Source organism: Heliangelus exortis, chromosome 9 (genome assembly GCF_036169615.1).
Source record: "Heliangelus exortis chromosome 9, bHelExo1.hap1, whole genome shotgun sequence".
In the NCBI taxonomy this organism is placed as follows: domain Eukaryota; kingdom Metazoa; phylum Chordata; class Aves; order Apodiformes; family Trochilidae; genus Heliangelus; species Heliangelus exortis.
The window spans coordinates 24,433,514-24,451,098 of NC_092430.1; the positions used below are offsets into that span (position 1 = coordinate 24,433,514).

A 17,585-nucleotide genomic window follows, 5' to 3' on the forward strand; every position below is an offset into this window, starting at 1 on the left:
ATAGATTAAAAAAAAGAAAAAAAAAACAAACAGGAAAAAAAGAGGAAAAACAAGGCGCGGGGCTGAGCCCGTTGCTCCCTTTCCTTCCACCTCAGCACCCCCTGACCCAGGGGAGCGCCCCGAGGACGTCCCCGCTGGCAATGGGAGAAGCCCCCCAGCTCCCCCTGCCCTCAGGCGAACTGCCGGTCCCGCTGCCCCGAACCCTGCCCGCCGAACCGGTACCTTCCAGGAGCGACGATGCCCGCCCTCAGCGAAGGCTGCGGGTTGCGGGGAAGCGGAGGGCTCCGGCTCCCGCAGCGGCTGAGGCGGCTTCCACACTCGAAAATGGCGCCCAAACGGCGAACTCGAACCGAAATTCGTTAGAAAAGCGCGGGGCAGGCTGGGAAGGGAGGGGGACGGCCTCCCGCGGGTTTGAAAGGAGGAAAAAAAAAAAAAAACCTAAAAAAAAAAATGTAATAAAAAAAAAAATCCCCCCTCCAGCGCCATCTTGTTTGCCGTTACTGCGCGGACGGGCGAGGTGAAGTGAAAAAAATAATTAAAACCAAAAAAAAATAAAAACCCCCTCGGCTTCGGGGAGCGGTGTGGGTTTGGTTTGTTGGTTGGGTTTGGGTTTTTTTGCGTGTTTTTTTTTTTTGTTTGTTTGTTTGCTCAGTAGGAGAAGTGGTGGCTGAGGAGGGGGGGAAAGGGAGAGATGGGCGGTTGGGAGCGGGCAGGATTTATTTTAATGTTAGAAGTAGGTCAGTGGGCGGGAGCGCTCGGTTGCTCAGCAACGGGCGGCGAGGAGGTGGCCGCGGCCCGAGCGGGCGCTGTGATTATTGAATTAAAAATAAAAATATAAAATATATAGATAGATTAAAAAAAAAAAAAATAATTGCGGTGGGACGAGGGATTTTGAAGCGGTATTAAGCGAAGCGCTGAGGCCGGCGGGCAGTGTCACCTGGTCGGGGAGGGCCCCTGAGGTGGCGGTGCGACGAGGAGCTCTCGCGGGAAGTCGCCATAGAGACCGCGCCGCTTGGCCGAGGGGGGAGCGGGAAGCAGCCGCCTCCTCCTCCTCCTCCTCCTTTTCCTCCTCCTCCTCCTCCTCCTCCTCCCTGCCGCTCCCGAGGTGCCGAGAGGGACGAAGAGCTGGAGCCGGTTGCTGAAGGCAGCGGTTCCCGTCGCTCTGCGTTCTCTGTCTCGCTGCCGGCGCAGGTAAAGGCGGGATGGGCGCCATTCCCCCCTCCCCTCGCCGTCCGGGGGAGGCTGCCCCGGTGGAGGGTCTGACTCACCGCCGAGGTGGGCGAGAGGGTCGGGAAGCTGTGACCCCCGGGTTTGATGTGGGAGGAAGGGAGGGAAAAGGTTGGAAGACGGTCGGGTGAAGAGGTACGGGAGGGGCGAGTCCCCGACCCCCGGTTCTGGGCGGCCTTGAGGGGAACGGGGGGGTGGTGGGAGGGGGGGGGTGAAGTCCCGGTCCCGGGTGGCCCTGAGGGGAACGGGCGGTGCTGGAGGGACAGTGGGGAAGGGGTTATCTGGAAAAATGAAAAGTTGGAGGGAAATGAGTGTGCTGGCACCGCAGCGGTTTGCCGAGGGTGCCCCTCGGGTTTGGGGAAGGGCGGGAGGAGCTGCGGTTCCCTCAGAGCGGGGACAGCCGAGCTCCTGCCCCGACATCACCTCCTCTTCTCCCTTTCCTCTTGTCTCCTCTTCCCTTCTCCAGGCTCTCCCTCAATCCTTCCCCGATCCTCACCTCCTCGGTGGGGAGGGAGAAGCTGAGGGGAGACTGCGAGGAGCGGTGTGAGGCGGTGGGACCAGGGGGGAGCCCGGGCGGACACAGCCCTGCCACAAGAACTCCTCACTGTCACCCCACTGTTTTTTAATTTAAAAAAAAACAAACCCAAAACAACTCCGATTAAATCTTTTCAGCTCACCTGCTGCCGGATTGGGCGGATTGTGGGTGGTCTGGGTCGAGATGGATGTCCCTCTTGGTGACATCCTGCAGGGTAGGGGTCCAGGGATGGGGTGTAAAAAAGTTTTTTTCAGAAACGATAATAAAGTTCTGCTCTTGCCTTTGGAAGGAAAAGAACGGGACTGACTCCCTGTAGTGGGAGCAGGAAGGGAGTGCAAGCTGGAAGCTGATGGTAGGGGCTGAAACTCTCTGCCTGAGCCACAAATAATTAAAAACTGTCAAGAAGCAGGTGAAAAGGTGGGTTTAGCAAGGGGTGTTGTGCACAGAACAAAAAGCAGCTGAGATCCACACAGCCAGAGAGGTTTGAGGTGTCCTGGTAAGCAGGAGAGATGCTTCTGTTAAAGTGGAGAATGAATCTTTAGTGCTGTTTTACCCTGTGCTGTTTCTGTGTGTGTATATATATATTTACATAAATCTTGCATTTTCTGCTTAGGGATTCCTTTTGGGAATTTGTGACACAGAGGCAGCAGAAATCGTTGTGGCATGTGGTGACCAGGTAAGTGACCTGAGCAAGGGCAGAGCCACCCCCCAGAAGTCAAGAACATGATGAAAAGGTCCTTTGAGAGTTTAGTGCAAATTTAGGCCTCTTTTAAACACCTCACTGATGAGACTCCCTGTGCATTTTTTGGATAAGGGCAAAACAAGGAAATTAGACATTCTAGTATGAGAGACAAAATTATTTAAAAATAAAAATTGTTTCAGAAATATGTTCCTGGCATCACTCCTTTAAATTGTCCAGTGTGTTTATACTAAGTGACCACATAAATACACAATTGGGTGCTATACAAACAGAATTCCCTTTAAACTCAGATCTGTTTTGGAGCTTTATTTTCCACAGCACTAACATAATATTACTCACTTCAAAACCTTTTCTTTTGGTGTTTGTGTCTTCAGTTTTTGGCTACTTTCAAATGTGTTTTGGTTTCTTACAGTTATTCGTACCTACCTTTTTGGAATGTTCCATCTGAGCAACTGAAATGAGGCTGAAGACTTCACTTTTAAAGGAACCAAAACATATCCTTTGCCTCAGAACAAACCCTAGAACAGAATATTAATTCTGAAAAGGCTCTTCCAGAAATTATTGCTTTCTCAGATAATCCATGGAATCTTATAAAATCTTGTTCTGTTCCTTCAGTTGTGTATAACCTGGAGGAGATATTTTGTAAACTTATTTTTAATACTTAAAAATTTCAGATTTCCTTAACATAATTAAACATAAAGAATTAGTTAGCTGTGTGGGCTGGACTACAGCTGATGAGCTATATTCCTGCAGTGATGATCACCAAATTTTGAAATGGAACCTTTTAACTAGTGAGACTACTCGAGTAGTGAAACTTCCAGATGATATTTATCCCATAGATCTTCACTGGTTTCCCAGAAGTACAGGTGGGAAGAAGCAGTCCCATGCTGAGAGCTTTGTTCTAACAAGTTCAGATGGTGAGTCAATTAAAAATATTTATCATTTCTTATCCCCTTGGTGGTCCTGCTACTCACATACATGAGAAATTATCTGCAGTTAAATAGTCTGCACTATAGCAGCTTCAAACCCCTGTACACCAGAGTTGCACTGCTGTCAAACTAGTAATTGCTTATAAAATTGCTTATAAAGTTATAAAATTGCTTATAAAAATAAAAAAAAATTGTATTATTTTAATTTTCTTTGATACAGCATAACCAAACATGGATTTTTTTAATGTAAGGTCAATTTCTACCATCTTTTTTTTCCCAATTTCATAAACCAGTAGCTTTAAATATGTCTGTACTGCATGCCTACCTACTACCAGCTCACTTGGACTCTTGAAAATTGATGACCAAGTTACCCAAATTGTTTAATTGTGATGTTTAATATCAGTGTGATCCATCTCCTGGACATACTACAAGACCTTGGATCCTATTTTGTGGAAGGGAGCTGGAAGCAACAAGCTTTGATGATTGCTTGGGTCTGATTTTTTTTTTTTTTTTCCCCTCCATACTAAACTTAGGGGTTTTTTTTGGATTTTTTTTTGGTGGTAAAGCTGTATTTCTACACAAATGGTGGTGCTGGGAGTTTCTCAGCCCTGAGCTCAAGGCAATAAGCTGCTCCACAGCTTTTCCAGGCAGAACAATTGTTGCAGAGAGTTTCCAGCAGGATAATAGTGGCCATCTGCCCATGCCCCTGTTTTGATAGCTTTCACAGGGACCTACTGATAGCTTTAATGGGACTGATGGATGATTTCCTGCAAAGTCCTGCTCGTTTTTTGGCCAGAACCTTGAATTTTGGGGTCTGAATTTCTGTTTCTTTGGTGGGGGGGAGCTTATTGTAGGCTTTTGGCTAGCTTAGCAGTCAGCTTAATTAGGAAGAGAAGGTTTGTTACTGGGCACCAGGAGTCTGGAGTGCCCAGGGATGGTAAAAGAGATGGAAAAAAATAAGATGGGTTGAAGAATTCAGAGGGAATTCCTTCCTTGCCTGAGTTAGTGGTGATTTCTCCAACTGTTGGCAGTAGTGGCACTTAAAAATTAGGAGGGCTGAGAGTTCAGTTTGCAGAGTGGAGGCTCAGATTTCTCCCAGATATTCAGTACTTCCTGAGGAAGAAATGAACTTTTGGAGCAAAAGCAGGACATCTTTTGGGCAGTGCCTGAAGGCTGACTCCCACAGCTCCCTAAAAATACCTGGGGAGGGTTTGGCCAAGTAGCATTGTGATTTTTGCAATACTTGGTGCTGAATTTTCCTCTGAATTTAGGCAGCTGGGTCTAATGAAGTATTGCTGATAGAGCTCTTGAGGTGGAATGGAAACTGTTGTGAAAGCTTGAAGGAAGAGTCATTTTTATCAGTTCATTTTTGCATGTCTTCTAGTATTGTGCTTTGAGAGGGGTGGAGCTGACCTGAACAAACATGTTCTTCAGCAAGCCAGTCAGTGATTAGTATTAAATTACCTGATGGCTGTGGGATTTGTGTTTTTTTAAATGATAAAAAGATGGAGGCATTTTGGTAGGTCAGCCAGGGCTCTCAATCCCATGCTTTTTTTTTTTTTTTTTTTTTTTTTTGACCTGTTTCTCTAAAGTTCTAAATTGAATTTTTAACAAGCAAGCAGAGGAGCAACTTCAGTAGGTCAGGTAGCCAAGAAGGCCAATGGCATCCTGGGCTGGCTCAGGAAGAGCGTGGCCAGCAGGTCCAGGGAAGGGATTCTGCCCCTGTGCTCAGCCCTGGGGAGGCCACAGCTTGAGTCCTGTGTCCAGTTCTGGGCCCCTCAGCTCAGGAAGGAGATTGAGGTGCTGGAGCAGGTCCAAAGGAGGCAACTGGGCTGGGGAAGGGACTGGAGCACAGATCCTCTGAGGAGAGGCTGAGGGAGCTGGGGGTGTTGAGGCTGGAGAAGAGGAGGCTCAGGGGAGACCTCATCACTCTCTCCAACTCCCTGAAAGGAGGTTGGAGCCAGGGGGGGGTTGGGCTCTTTTCCCAGGCAACTCTCAGCAAGACAAGAGGGCACAAGAGGGCTCAAGTTGTGCCAGGGGAGGTTTAGGTTGGACATGAGAAAGAATTTCTTTCTGGAGAGGGTGCTCAGCCATTGGAATGGGCTGCCCAGGGAAGGGGTGGATTCTCCATCCCTGGAGCTATTTCCAAAGAGCCTGGATGTGGCACTCAGTGCCATGGGCTGGGAACCACGGGGGGAGTGGAGCAAGGCTTGGACTTGATGAGCTCTGAGGTCCCTTCCAACCCAGCCCATTCTAGGATTCTATGATTCTCTCAATTTATTCAGTTTGCCAGTGTTATTAAAATATAATGCTAATATTTCATGGTCTGCTTGAATAATGCTTTGACAGAAGAAATATCTGAGGACTACTACAACCTTCATGAAAAAGATGACCTTTAAAACTCTTATCCAATATTTCTCTCTCCTTTTTTATATAGAAATGAAAGGAAATGTAAATTGTATCCATCGATGTGTTGAAAGCTTGGGGTTTTTTTTTTCAGCAGTGTTCAAAAATTAGCATGTTCTAGGAGCTGGACATTTGGAATTGCATTCTCCTGCGTGTGAATTTCATGGAAATTTGGGTAATTAATTCTTAAGTGTAACATCTAGTAGGAAGAAATACTCTGATAGGTCCATCTCCTGGCAGTGAATTAGGTGACATTGCAACAGTTCAGGAATAAAAATTAATTAATAGCACCATGCATAGGTAGCCTCCAGAATTTTTTCCAGGATGCATCCTGACCTTTGCAATTAACTCCTAGCAGCTGGATTATTTAAGTGACATAAGTCAATGGCAGAGGTTTAAAGTGAGGGGTTCTTGCAGCTTAGCAGATAATTTTTTTTGCTGCTTGAAATTCTAGTTGTGTGTGACCAACAAATTCCAATCAGTCCCTTAGTGCTAATCTGCATTTTCCTCAATAAGACTTTTGTGTTTATTTGCTTATAACTTTTATCATTTTTTAAAAATCTAACCTAAAGTTATCACCTAGGATTCTAGCTAACATGGAAGCACTTTACCAAAATTTCAGGTGCAAGATAGAGGAAGATCAGGAAAAATTCTGTCTCCTCCATATCACTAAAAACATTTTTAAGAAGTTTACTACATGCTGGGTTTGATGGGAAGAAGCAGCTCTGTGATGGCAAAATGTGGAATTAGTGAGTCCTTGGGCAACACCAGTTGGTTTGTTCTTACAGAATGAGTTCTATTTGCTATCATCAGAGCTCACAAAACCAAGTTAGTACTTTATCTTCTCTTTCTGAGGGACTTTTTACATAGTTAGCAGTTAGGGATGAGCTCTTAGCATTGATCAGTAAATTCATCCTGAAGATTCAGTGCCTGGAAAACTCTGCATGAGATGTATTTGCCAAAAAAATCCATAGGGTTTTGGTGTTGAGTTTGTTTTGTTGTCAGTGAAACTGAAATACAGAACACTGCTTACCTAATTTGTGAAGGAATAAGTAGAGAGAAAAACTTAATGTAAAAAATTCCAAGTTCTTCATCACCTTGAGTAAAAAGAATTTCTCTTGCAAAGATTTTTTTGTTGTTGTTGTTGCATATGCAAGGGAATTGCTGCTGTGTAGAAGTAGATGAATAAATTTTGTTGCTTAATTGCTATTTTCTAAATACCTTACACTTCCAGCTCAGTGTAACTACTCCTTATCTAACATGCCTTATGTTTCAAGCCTCAGTTTTCCTGCAACAGCTAATTCATCTCTGTGATAAGGATTCCTGGAAATTTGCTGAATCCAATGGAAATGGAGTATAATGTCTTTACAGGCTTGCATTCATTCCTGGTTGAGCTCCAGATGTTTGTGAAATTAGACTAAATGTAAATTTAATCCTCTGGGGTTTTCTTCTGAGTTCCATCTCCTGTGGGATATTGTTCTTCTACTTCCTACTTACATTGATCTCATTGCTGCTTTTTTACAAGAATAAAAAACTGTTCAACTTTAAACTGCTTATGAAGCACAAATTATAAGTGAATAGACCTATTTTTTTTTAACTTTTTGTGTTATTGATAATTTTACATGAGCTCAGCATTTAAGAGCCTCTAAAAAGTAATGAACAAAACATGCATGGTGTATATTCTGGATTTGAATAGGCTGCTAATCTCCCACTTGAAATTCCTCCTAAATTGGAGAGTCACTTTAAGATCAAGGACAGCTTCTGGCTTCAGTACTTTATAAAAATAAACACTATTTTACAAATCTGAGATATGAGGTGAGGTTCAGTTGAAGCACTTCTATCCACTCCAAGCATCCAGCTAAAATTTCCCCTCTTATTTAGTGCATGAGGCAGTCTGTTCTAATCTGAAAAGCTCTACTACCTCAGTGCTAAGACCAGAAGGCAGAAAAATCCACCCAAATATTGCTGTTGGAGCAACCTCCTTGTGTGACACAGTGTAAAAAGCAGTGTCCAGTGAGCCACATCACTTGGCTGTCAGGAGCTGTAAATCCATGTGATGGAAAAGTAAAGAAGTGAAGATGATACCTGTGAAAACTTGATCTGCCCCTGTTCTGCAGAAGTGTTAGGATTAATTTTTTTAATTCATGGTCAGATTTTTTTCCCAGATGAATCCTCAGTGCCTAAGATCAACCCACTTCTCTCTGAATCTCTGTTCTTTCCTGCTAGGCTACAGATTGCTGTGTTTAACTTTTTTGAAAGATGCTTCTGAAAGAAATAAGAGCTCCTGGAGTGGGAAAGGATGAACAAGATTGGCAAAGGAGTTGCATTTTTTCCCTGTATAAGAGGATTTTACCCTGTACTCTGTGACTTGAGCTATAGGTTTCCTGCTAGTGTCACCTAAACTGAAGTATTCAGTTGCCTGGCAACTCTCTTTGATTTTAATTTATTTTTTCTCCAACATGTTGAGGGCTTTGCTTCCAGGAGCTTTGAGGTCTCATGGATTCTGCCTGGCTCAGTAGCATTTTCTATGCATTCAATGCCACAGAATTCTTTGTGTCCTTAAAAAACTCATTCTGAATGTTTCAGATTTGATACTGAAAGCTGATGGATGCCTTTAAATCAGAATTTTGGGGGGTTTTCCCAAGAGAAATGAGTGACTTGTGTTCCTAACAGCCACTTCTTGATCACATAGGTGGTGACATGAGAATAATCTGGCAGAATAGATCCTGGCTACAGAATGAACAAGTCCACTGTGCATCCAAAAAGACTGATCAGAGAACAGAACATGGTTTTAATGTATTATTTCAAAGCCATTTTGACCATTTAATTGGAGAAAAGAGAATTTAGCCATTTAATTCCTTTGCTTTTAGAGAAAAACAATGAGGATCTCAGACCTGATGTTCTCTAACTGATGCTTTAAGAGTATAAAATATGTTTTATAATTACATGATAGCACAGTGCCTTAAATGTAGAATACCACTGCTGAAAATATTAGGAAACTATAAATTAATTAAATTAACTGAAAGAAAATAAAGAACTGAAAGAAAATAAATAGAGAAATAAATTAACTGAATGAGGAAGAAGGGGTCTTAGTAATAATATTACTTCTGTGATGAAAAGATGGGATAAACCAGCTGTGCAGAGGCTTCTAGGAGATACAAATAGCAGTGATAAAAGACAAGCAAAAATGTATAGTTGTGTGTTATAGTGTAAATGGGTGCTTCTAAGAAACAGATTTATACAAATCATCTTTTTTCTCCAGAGTTAAAGATCTTTTGCTTGGAAATCCTGCACTGGCAGAGATTTGGCTGGATGATTGTGCTTTTTGGGTTGTGTACTCAGAATTAAAATGAGGGCAAGGTGTGATGGTATTAATTTGAACACTTTTTTGCATGTTTTTGTGTGTCTTGATAACTGACCCATCTACCAGAATGCTTTTGCTTGGTTGGGTTTAGTCCAGCCTTGGTTTTTTGTTTTTTGGGTGTATTTTTTCTTTTCTGAAGTGCAAAATAAAGCACTGGGAATCCAGAACACAGTAAAAGTTGTCTCAAGCTTCTGGCTGTGCAAACCAGCAGAATTTTGGCATTTTGGCTGTTGTGATTTCAATGTGCATGGAGTGCAGGAGTGTCCTTACCTTTTGCACACTTCATAATTAATTCTTTTATCACTTACATACACATCTTGGGCTTGAGAGTGTGGTCCCTCCCTGGAACACTCAGGTCTTTAGGTTCTGGCTCTGGCTTCTTAGGAATGCTCTGCTTTGTAATTAATATTTCCAGTTAATGGGGAAATTATCCCATCTTAAGTGATCCTTAGGAATGCTCTGCTTTTAATCCATATTTCCAATTAATAGGGAAATGATCCCATCTTAAGTGGTCCTTAGATATGCTCTGCTTTGTAATTAATATTTCCAATTAATGGGGAAATGATCCCATCTTAAGTGATCCTTAGATATGCTCTGCTTTGTAATTAATATTTCCAATTAATGGGGAAATGATCCCATCTTAAGTGATCCTTAGATATGCTCTGCTTTTTAATTAATATTTCCAATTAATGGGGAAATGATCCCATCTTAAGTGATCCTTAGGTATGCTCTGCTTTGTAATTAATATTTCCAATTAATGGGGAAATTATCCCATCTTAAGTGATCCTTAGGAATGCTCTGCTTTGTAATTAATATTTCCAATTAATAGGGAAATGGTCCCATCTTAAGTGATCCTTAGGAATGCTCTGCTTTTAATCCATATTTCCAATTAATAGGGAAATGATCCCATCTTAAGTGATCCTTAGCTATGCTCTGCTTTGTAATTAATTTTTCCAATTAATGGGGAAATGATCCCATCTTAAGTGATCCTTAGGTATGCTCTGCTTTTAATCCACATTTCCAATTAATGGGGAAATGATCCCATCTTAAGTGATCCTAAGGAATGCTCTGCTTTGTAATTAATATTTCCAATTAATAGGGAAATGATCCCATCTTAAGTGATCCTTAGGTATGCTCTGCTTTTAATCCACATTTCCAATTAATGGGGAAATGATCCCATCTTAAGTGATCCTAAGGAATGCTCTGCTTTGTAATTAATATTTCCAGTTAATGGGAAAATGGTCCCATCTTAAGTGATCCTTAGGAATGCTCTGCTTTTAATCCATATTTCCAATTAATGGGGAAATGATCCCATCTTAAGTGAGTCAGGTAAGCTCTGCTTTTAATCCATATTTCCAATTAATGGGAAAATGGTTCCATCTTAAATGATCCTTAGCTATGCTCTGCTTTGTAATTAATATTTCCAATTAATGAGGAAATGATCCCATCTTAAGTGATCCTAAGGAATGCTCTGCTTTGTAATTAATATTTCCAATTAATGGGGAAATGATCCCATCCGAAGTGATCCTTAGCTATGCTCTGCTTTGTAATTAATATTTCCAATTAATGGGGAAATGATCCCATCTTAAGTGACTCAGGTAAGCTCTGCTTTTAATCCATATTTCCAATTAATGGGAAAATGGTTCCATCTTAAATGATCCTTAGGTATGCTCTGCTTTGAAATTAATATTTCCCATTAATGGGGAAATGATCCCATCTTAAGTGATCCTTAGGAATGCTCTGCTTTGTAATTAATATTTCCAGTTAATGGGGAAATGATCCCATCTTAAGTGATCCTTAGGAATGCTCTGCTTTTAATCCATATTTCCAATTAATAGGGAAATGATCCCATCTTAAGTGGTCCTTAGATATGCTCTGCTTTGTAATTAATATTTCCAATTAATGGGGAAATGATCCCATCTTAAGTGATCCTTAGATATGCTCTGCTTTGTAATTAATATTTCCAATTAATGGGGAAATGATCCCATCTTAAGTGATCCTTAGATATGCTCTGCTTTTTAATTAATATTTCCAATTAATGGGGAAATGATCCCATCTTAAGTGATCCTTAGGTATGCTCTGCTTTGTAATTAATATTTCCAATTAATGGGGAAATTATCCCATCTTAAGTGATCCTTAGGAATGCTCTGCTTTGTAATTAATATTTCCAATTAATAGGGAAATGGTCCCATCTTAAGTGATCCTTAGGAATGCTCTGCTTTTAATCCATATTTCCAATTAATAGGGAAATGATCCCATCTTAAGTGATCCTTAGCTATGCTCTGCTTTGTAATTAATTTTTCCAATTAATGGGGAAATGATCCCATCTTAAGTGATCCTTAGGTATGCTCTGCTTTTAATCCACATTTCCAATTAATGGGGAAATGATCCCATCTTAAGTGATCCTAAGGAATGCTCTGCTTTGTAATTAATATTTCCAATTAATAGGGAAATGATCCCATCTTAAGTGATCCTTAGGTATGCTCTGCTTTTAATCCACATTTCCAATTAATGGGGAAATGATCCCATCTTAAGTGATCCTAAGGAATGCTCTGCTTTGTAATTAATATTTCCAGTTAATGGGAAAATGGTCCCATCTTAAGTGATCCTTAGGAATGCTCTGCTTTTAATCCATATTTCCAATTAATGGGGAAATGATCCCATCTTAAGTGAGTCAGGTAAGCTCTGCTTTTAATCCATATTTCCAATTAATGGGAAAATGGTTCCATCTTAAATGATCCTTAGCTATGCTCTGCTTTGTAATTAATATTTCCAATTAATGAGGAAATGATCCCATCTTAAGTGATCCTAAGGAATGCTCTGCTTTGTAATTAATATTTCCAATTAATGGGGAAATGATCCCATCCGAAGTGATCCTTAGCTATGCTCTGCTTTGTAATTAATATTTCCAATTAATGGGGAAATGATCCCATCTTAAGTGACTCAGGTAAGCTCTGCTTTTAATCCATATTTCCAATTAATGGGAAAATGGTTCCATCTTAAATGATCCTTAGGTATGCTCTGCTTTGAAATTAATATTTCCCATTAATGGGGAAATGATCCCATCTTAAGTGATCCTTAGGAATGCTCTGCTTTGTAATTAATATTTCCAGTTAATGGGGAAATGATCCCATCTTAAGTGATCCTTAGGAATGCTCTGCTTTTAATCCATATTTCCAATTAATAGGGAAATGATCCCATCTTAAGTGGTCCTTAGATATGCTCTGCTTTGTAATTAATATTTCCAATTAATGGGAAAATGGTCCCATCTTAAGTGATCCTAAGGAATGCTCTGCTTTGTAATTAATATTTCCAATTAATGGGAAATGATCCCATCTTAAGTGATCCTTAGGTATGCTCTGCTTTTAATCCATATTTCCAATTAATGGGAAAATGGTCCCATCTTCAGTGATCCTTAGGAATGCTCTGCTGTGTAAATACTTCCAATTAATGGGGAAATGATCCCTTTTTAAATGATGGAGCTTAGTGTGAGGTACCTGTGTGCTGCTATCTCAGAGGATTTTTGGAACTTGCCTCTGGTGGCTCCACTGCCTGGCAGAGGAGGTGGAATCATTTAAAAATGGGTTTTTGGTTTGAAAGCAGTTAATTGGAATCCCTGAGCTATTCTAAGCCATGTGTTTGTTCTGCCACATGTTTCCAAGTCCTCTTTGTCTGCTCTTTGGTCCAGTTTAAATTTGATCTTCCTGGATTTAAGCAACATCCCTCATTTGGAAAGAAAGACTTCCTCATGCTTCTGTTGAAATCATTAATAGCTTTGTTTTTTTGGCTTCTGTGAATTTCCATAACAGCTCCATAATGCAAGCAGTGATACTTCCCCCCTCCTCAGATTGTTCTAGCTTTGCCATTAGCCTTGTGGTGTGCTGAGTGATTTTTCAGATCCTAAAAAAAAAAAAAAAAAAAAAAGAAAACAAAAGGAACTCTCCTGGGCTGGGGGAAAGGGGTGGTGGTGTTTGTACCTCTGTTTGTTAACTTCCAGACAATGAAATAACAGCAGGCATTGTGTCCCCAGAGACAAAAAAAATTAATAGGGGAAAAAAAAATTAAAAAAAAAGGATTATACATAGCAAAAGGGAAAAAAAAAAACCAAAATACAGGAAGCTTGTAACTAGTTTGCCAGTAGTTCTGCAAGAGCTCATTTGTTTGGGTAACCAGGGTTGTGAACGACATAATTGCAGGATTTGTTCTTTTTGTGGTTGTTTATTGTTTGATGTGTGTGTTTATTTTTAAAGGGAGACTGCAGCCTTACTCTGTGACTTCTGAGTCACCCAAATCTGATGGACAGTTTCTCTCCTCTCTTTTTAGGGAAGTTCCACTTGATTTCAAAATTAGGGAGGGTGGAGAAAAGTGTGGAAGCACACTGTGGAGCTGTGCTTGCAGGAAGGTGGAATCATGAAGGAGCAGCCCTGGTTACAGGTAAGCACTCTGGAAGGAATCAAGGGTTTGGAAAACTAAAATAACAGAAGAGCTCTTTTAAAATAAAGCCTCCCTTTTTTTTAATTTTTTTAATTTTTTTTTATTATTTTTTTTAATTTTTTTTAAATTTTTTAATTAATATACAAATTTGCCACGCCATGAAGAAAGGGAAGGGTCCAAAAATCAGAGTATTAAACAAAATCTCTGGCAAGTGCTTTCAATAAAATGTATAGATTGTAAGTACCTTCTTTTGTGGGCTATCTAGAATAGAATGTTTTGGAAAATTATTGGAATATTTGGAAATATTTGGAATATTTGGAAAATTAGTCCTTGACATGTTTAAAAGCTACAATCCCAAATTTCATGCTTTATATTGTGCTTACCTTGAATTTGAATGGATAAAACTGAGCCTCTTGAGTGTTCACACACTGGTCTAGCTTGAAATTCTAATGAGAAGGGGAGAAAATCAACAATATAAGTGAAGTTATCTATAGAAAGTTACTTTTTAAAGTATCTTCATTATCACTGGGGTTATTACCACCTTGTGGGATAAAAGTTAATTTTGCTCTCTTCAATTAATGCTTCTTTAGAAGAAAGTTGTCTATTAATAAAGATCTAGTAAAAGCATTTCTCTTTTTTTAGTGATCCTATTTATTAGGAGTTACCCTATTTATTTGAAAGTAAACATTTTTAATATCAGAGTGCTTAGGGTTTTTTGTGGATGTTCAGTACTTTGTAGAGAAGCTTTGAAATTTTTTTTTTTCCTTCTCTGTTACAAAAAAAAAGTTTTCTAAATCAATAAATTTCTATCCCTGCACAGGATATTTGGGGTTTTTTAGCCAGCAGAGTTTACTGAGGCCTCATGAGCATCCTGACTGTTCCTGTGTTTCTTTTCCTTAAGGATCAGGAGTGGTGTAGCTACAGCCCAACTCTCCATCTGCATCTCTACATGGCTTTTTGTTCTCAATCTTTTGATAATTAGTTGGTTTTGGCATTTTTGTCTAAAACTTTTCTCTCAAAGTTAAGGGGGAAGCTAATTAAATTTCCTGTGCTAGATTTCTCCTTTTGTGGGATTTCTGTTGGTGTCAGAATTCTCTGCAGCCTCCTGTTGATCCAGCACAGCTGATTTCTTTGGAAAAATCCCAACTGAGTCCAGAAGTACTGAAGATCATTTTGGATCTGCTTGTTTCCAGACTCAGGCTGACTCTAAAATGCTGCTTCAAGGAACTCTGTCTGGCATCTTCCTCTGAAATCCCAGAGGGATAGAAATATTGTTCTTTTTTAAAGACAGATGGACCTCAGGAACTTCTCCAAAGAAAAAGTCAAAATTGCCTTTTCAATTTTATTTTTTTTTTTTCTTTAATTTATTTTTGAAAGACTGCATGACATTTATGGGCAGCATGGGAATTCCTCACCACATCCAAACAGTGTACTCTGAGAACATCAATTACTCCTGTACCACATCTCTATTTTGAGGAAGGGGGAATCATTGATGATACTATAGCACTTAAAATATTCTTCATGGCTCTGTTTTAACAGTATCAGACATGTTAAAAAAAAATAATCATATTTTAAACAATTTTTGTGACACTTTTTAAGCACTTCAGAGCTACATTGGCCAGATATAAAACCCAGAAATCTGGTGAGCAAATCACTTTTGAATGGAAAAATGTCATGAAGTGTCCAAATGCACCTTTTTCCTCATTAATTGAGTCTGGGAGGCCTAAATGAAGGGCCAGAGCTGGATGTTTTTAATATGATAGCAGGAAATCTGGGCTCTCCATGTGTACAGAACTCTGCTACAGAGTGTATAAGGACATGATGAGTAAGTTTCTTGGTAACACACAGTTATATTATAAAATTTCAGCCTTCCAAGTGGAGCCTTCAGTTTATCTTCAGTTTCACCATTTATCAACTGTGAAGCCTCCAGCTTAATACATAAAATCTGCTCCTGGTCTCTTGGAATTCCTCAGGGGCTCATTTAATCAGTCTCTGGGCTGCTGAACTGTAAAGAGATGAGAAGTACCAGCACTGCTGAACTGAAAATCCAGAACTTGGGATACTTAAATAGTGATGGATGTTCTCTTCCCAGGGGCAGCTTCAGATAAGAAGACTACAGGGATTTTCAGGAGAGGAAGAGACTTGCTGATAAGAGCAGAATAGCAGCTTAAATATTTTTTTTTTTTTCATATACTGTCTGTTTGCATGGTAGGAAGAGCACATAAATCATAGTTACCTCTAATAAGATCTGGACTTATTTTAACTCTGGTGTTTCCTAGATAAATACAGGTGCTGTCTTTGTTAGCCCATCTGTTGCCTTTAATTTGATTATTTCTGTGATAACTACTTTACAGCTGGTGAAGATGGCCAAGTGAAAATCTGGTCCAAAACTGGAATGCTGAGATCCACTTTAGCTCAGCAAGGTAAGCTCATTTTCTTAAGAGGTCTAATAAAACTTTTAAATTTGAGGTATTCTGAAATATTTTAAAATAACAGACCCTAAATCTGTTTGCTTAAGGAACTTAAGGCCCTGATGTAACTAAACAGGCCCTGATGTAACTAAACTTAAAGATAAATCAATGTTGAATATAGGGGGGACTGGATGCTTAATTAATTATCTTCAAAATAAAGAAATCTTCAAATTCAAAGTTTTATTGCAGTGTTCTAAAGCAATACTTTATATTTTTTAAAGACAGATGGACCTCAGGAACTTCTCCAAAGAAAAAGTCAAAATTGCCTTTTCAATTTTATTTTTTTTTTCTTTAATTTATTTTTGAAAGACTGCATGACATTTATGGGCAGCATGGGAATTCCTCACCACATCCAAACAGTGTATTCTAAGGATTCTGGAGAGGCTAAAGAATTGAAATTTTTTTAAAAATCCAGTTTTTAATATAAAGCCACAGACTCATGATGAAACTGAAAAAAAAAAAAGCATTGCAGGAATGCTTGAGGGATGCAGGTTAGTTCCTCTGAACTTTTAAATTCTCAGCAAGCCTTGGTTGATCTGTTTAACCCAGGAACTAATTCAGGGTTTGCAAACACTGAGGAGAAGTGATCCCTGTGCTGAAGTTCTTTGTTGAAGTGGGGCTGTGGAGACCTAACCTTGATCTTCCCTTTCTAACTGCAGTTTTTTGCACACTAGAGCATTCCAGTAGTTTTTTTTTTAAGTCCATTTAAAACCACATCATTGTGAAGTGCAACAGTGTAAGCTGCAAAAACATATTTATACAAATGATGCTTGTAACATGCTAATTTTTAATAATAATAACATTTTTTGGACTGTTTTGGTGAAGATGCTGTGTTAGATTTTGTTTTTCAGGCTTCATACATTGAGATCATGTGACCTTTTGACATTTTTTTAAGAAACCACATGCACCTGGGGTTGGGTTAAATGTCAGACCCTTATCTCTTTCTAAAACAAATTATCTCATTTTTTGCAACCCGTTGAAGGCATTTTAACCACAGGAGTGAATGTAAAATGTGTTTCAATTCTGTTAAGGAAGTTCATATTTAGATGTCATGTTTTTTTTCATGCTTGCAGTGCAAAAAGATGAGCCAACTGAAGTGTAATTTTTGAAAAGAATAATTTGAAGAGCACATTCTCACTGCTGCTTCATTGCTCTCTCCATGTCCTTTTTGAGCCTCAGTGTAGCCTCCTGTTATCACAGAATATGACATTTAATTATGATTTAAATCTCATTACCCTCAGACCTGTTGTTTCTCTGCCCCACATTCTACCAGTTGACCTCAGATGGATTTCTACTTCTTTGGGTGATTTTCCCCACCTTTCTTTCAAATTGAATTTATCATCTGGTCCTCCCAAGACCACATCTTCCTGAGTACTGGTCTTTTGGCCCTGTGACTTTCTGCTGGGCTTCCAGTGGCCAATATTCTGTCTAAGCATGAGTAATATGAATAACTGGAGTACAGGTTAATTTTTTTTTGTGGCTAATGGAAGTAAAATCACAATAATTGCAATGTAAGTTT

General features: G+C 39.7%; 2 protein-coding genes across 6 annotated transcripts in view; both read left to right on the forward strand.

The window, feature by feature from the left end:
* Window positions 1-541, forward strand: part of TRIM59 (tripartite motif containing 59) — a 47,705-nt gene extending 47,164 nt beyond the window's left edge. For both annotated transcript variants that reach the window (XR_011727571.1, XR_011727570.1), the window contains one exon: window positions 96-541. The gene's annotated coding sequence lies outside the window, so the exon portion shown is untranslated. The remainder of the gene's footprint in view (window positions 1-95) is intronic.
* Window positions 542-750: 209 nt separating this feature from the next.
* The window catches only part of IFT80 (intraflagellar transport 80), a 49,224-nt gene continuing 32,389 nt past the window's right edge, over window positions 751-17,585 (forward strand). For 2 of the 4 annotated variants that reach the window (XM_071752787.1, XM_071752789.1), the window contains exons 1-5: window positions 2,376-2,438; window positions 2,875-2,952; window positions 3,154-3,379; window positions 13,485-13,595; window positions 15,950-16,018. In XM_071752787.1, the coding sequence (XP_071608888.1) occupies window positions 2,920-2,952; window positions 3,154-3,379; window positions 13,485-13,595; window positions 15,950-16,018 (439 nt within the window). In that variant the 5' untranslated portion in view covers window positions 2,376-2,438; window positions 2,875-2,919. Of the gene's footprint in view, window positions 1,192-2,375; window positions 2,439-2,874; window positions 2,957-3,153; window positions 3,380-13,484; window positions 13,596-15,949; window positions 16,019-17,585 lie in introns of those variants that run through there. The other 2 variants (XM_071752791.1, XM_071752788.1) reach the window with 2 other exon arrangements.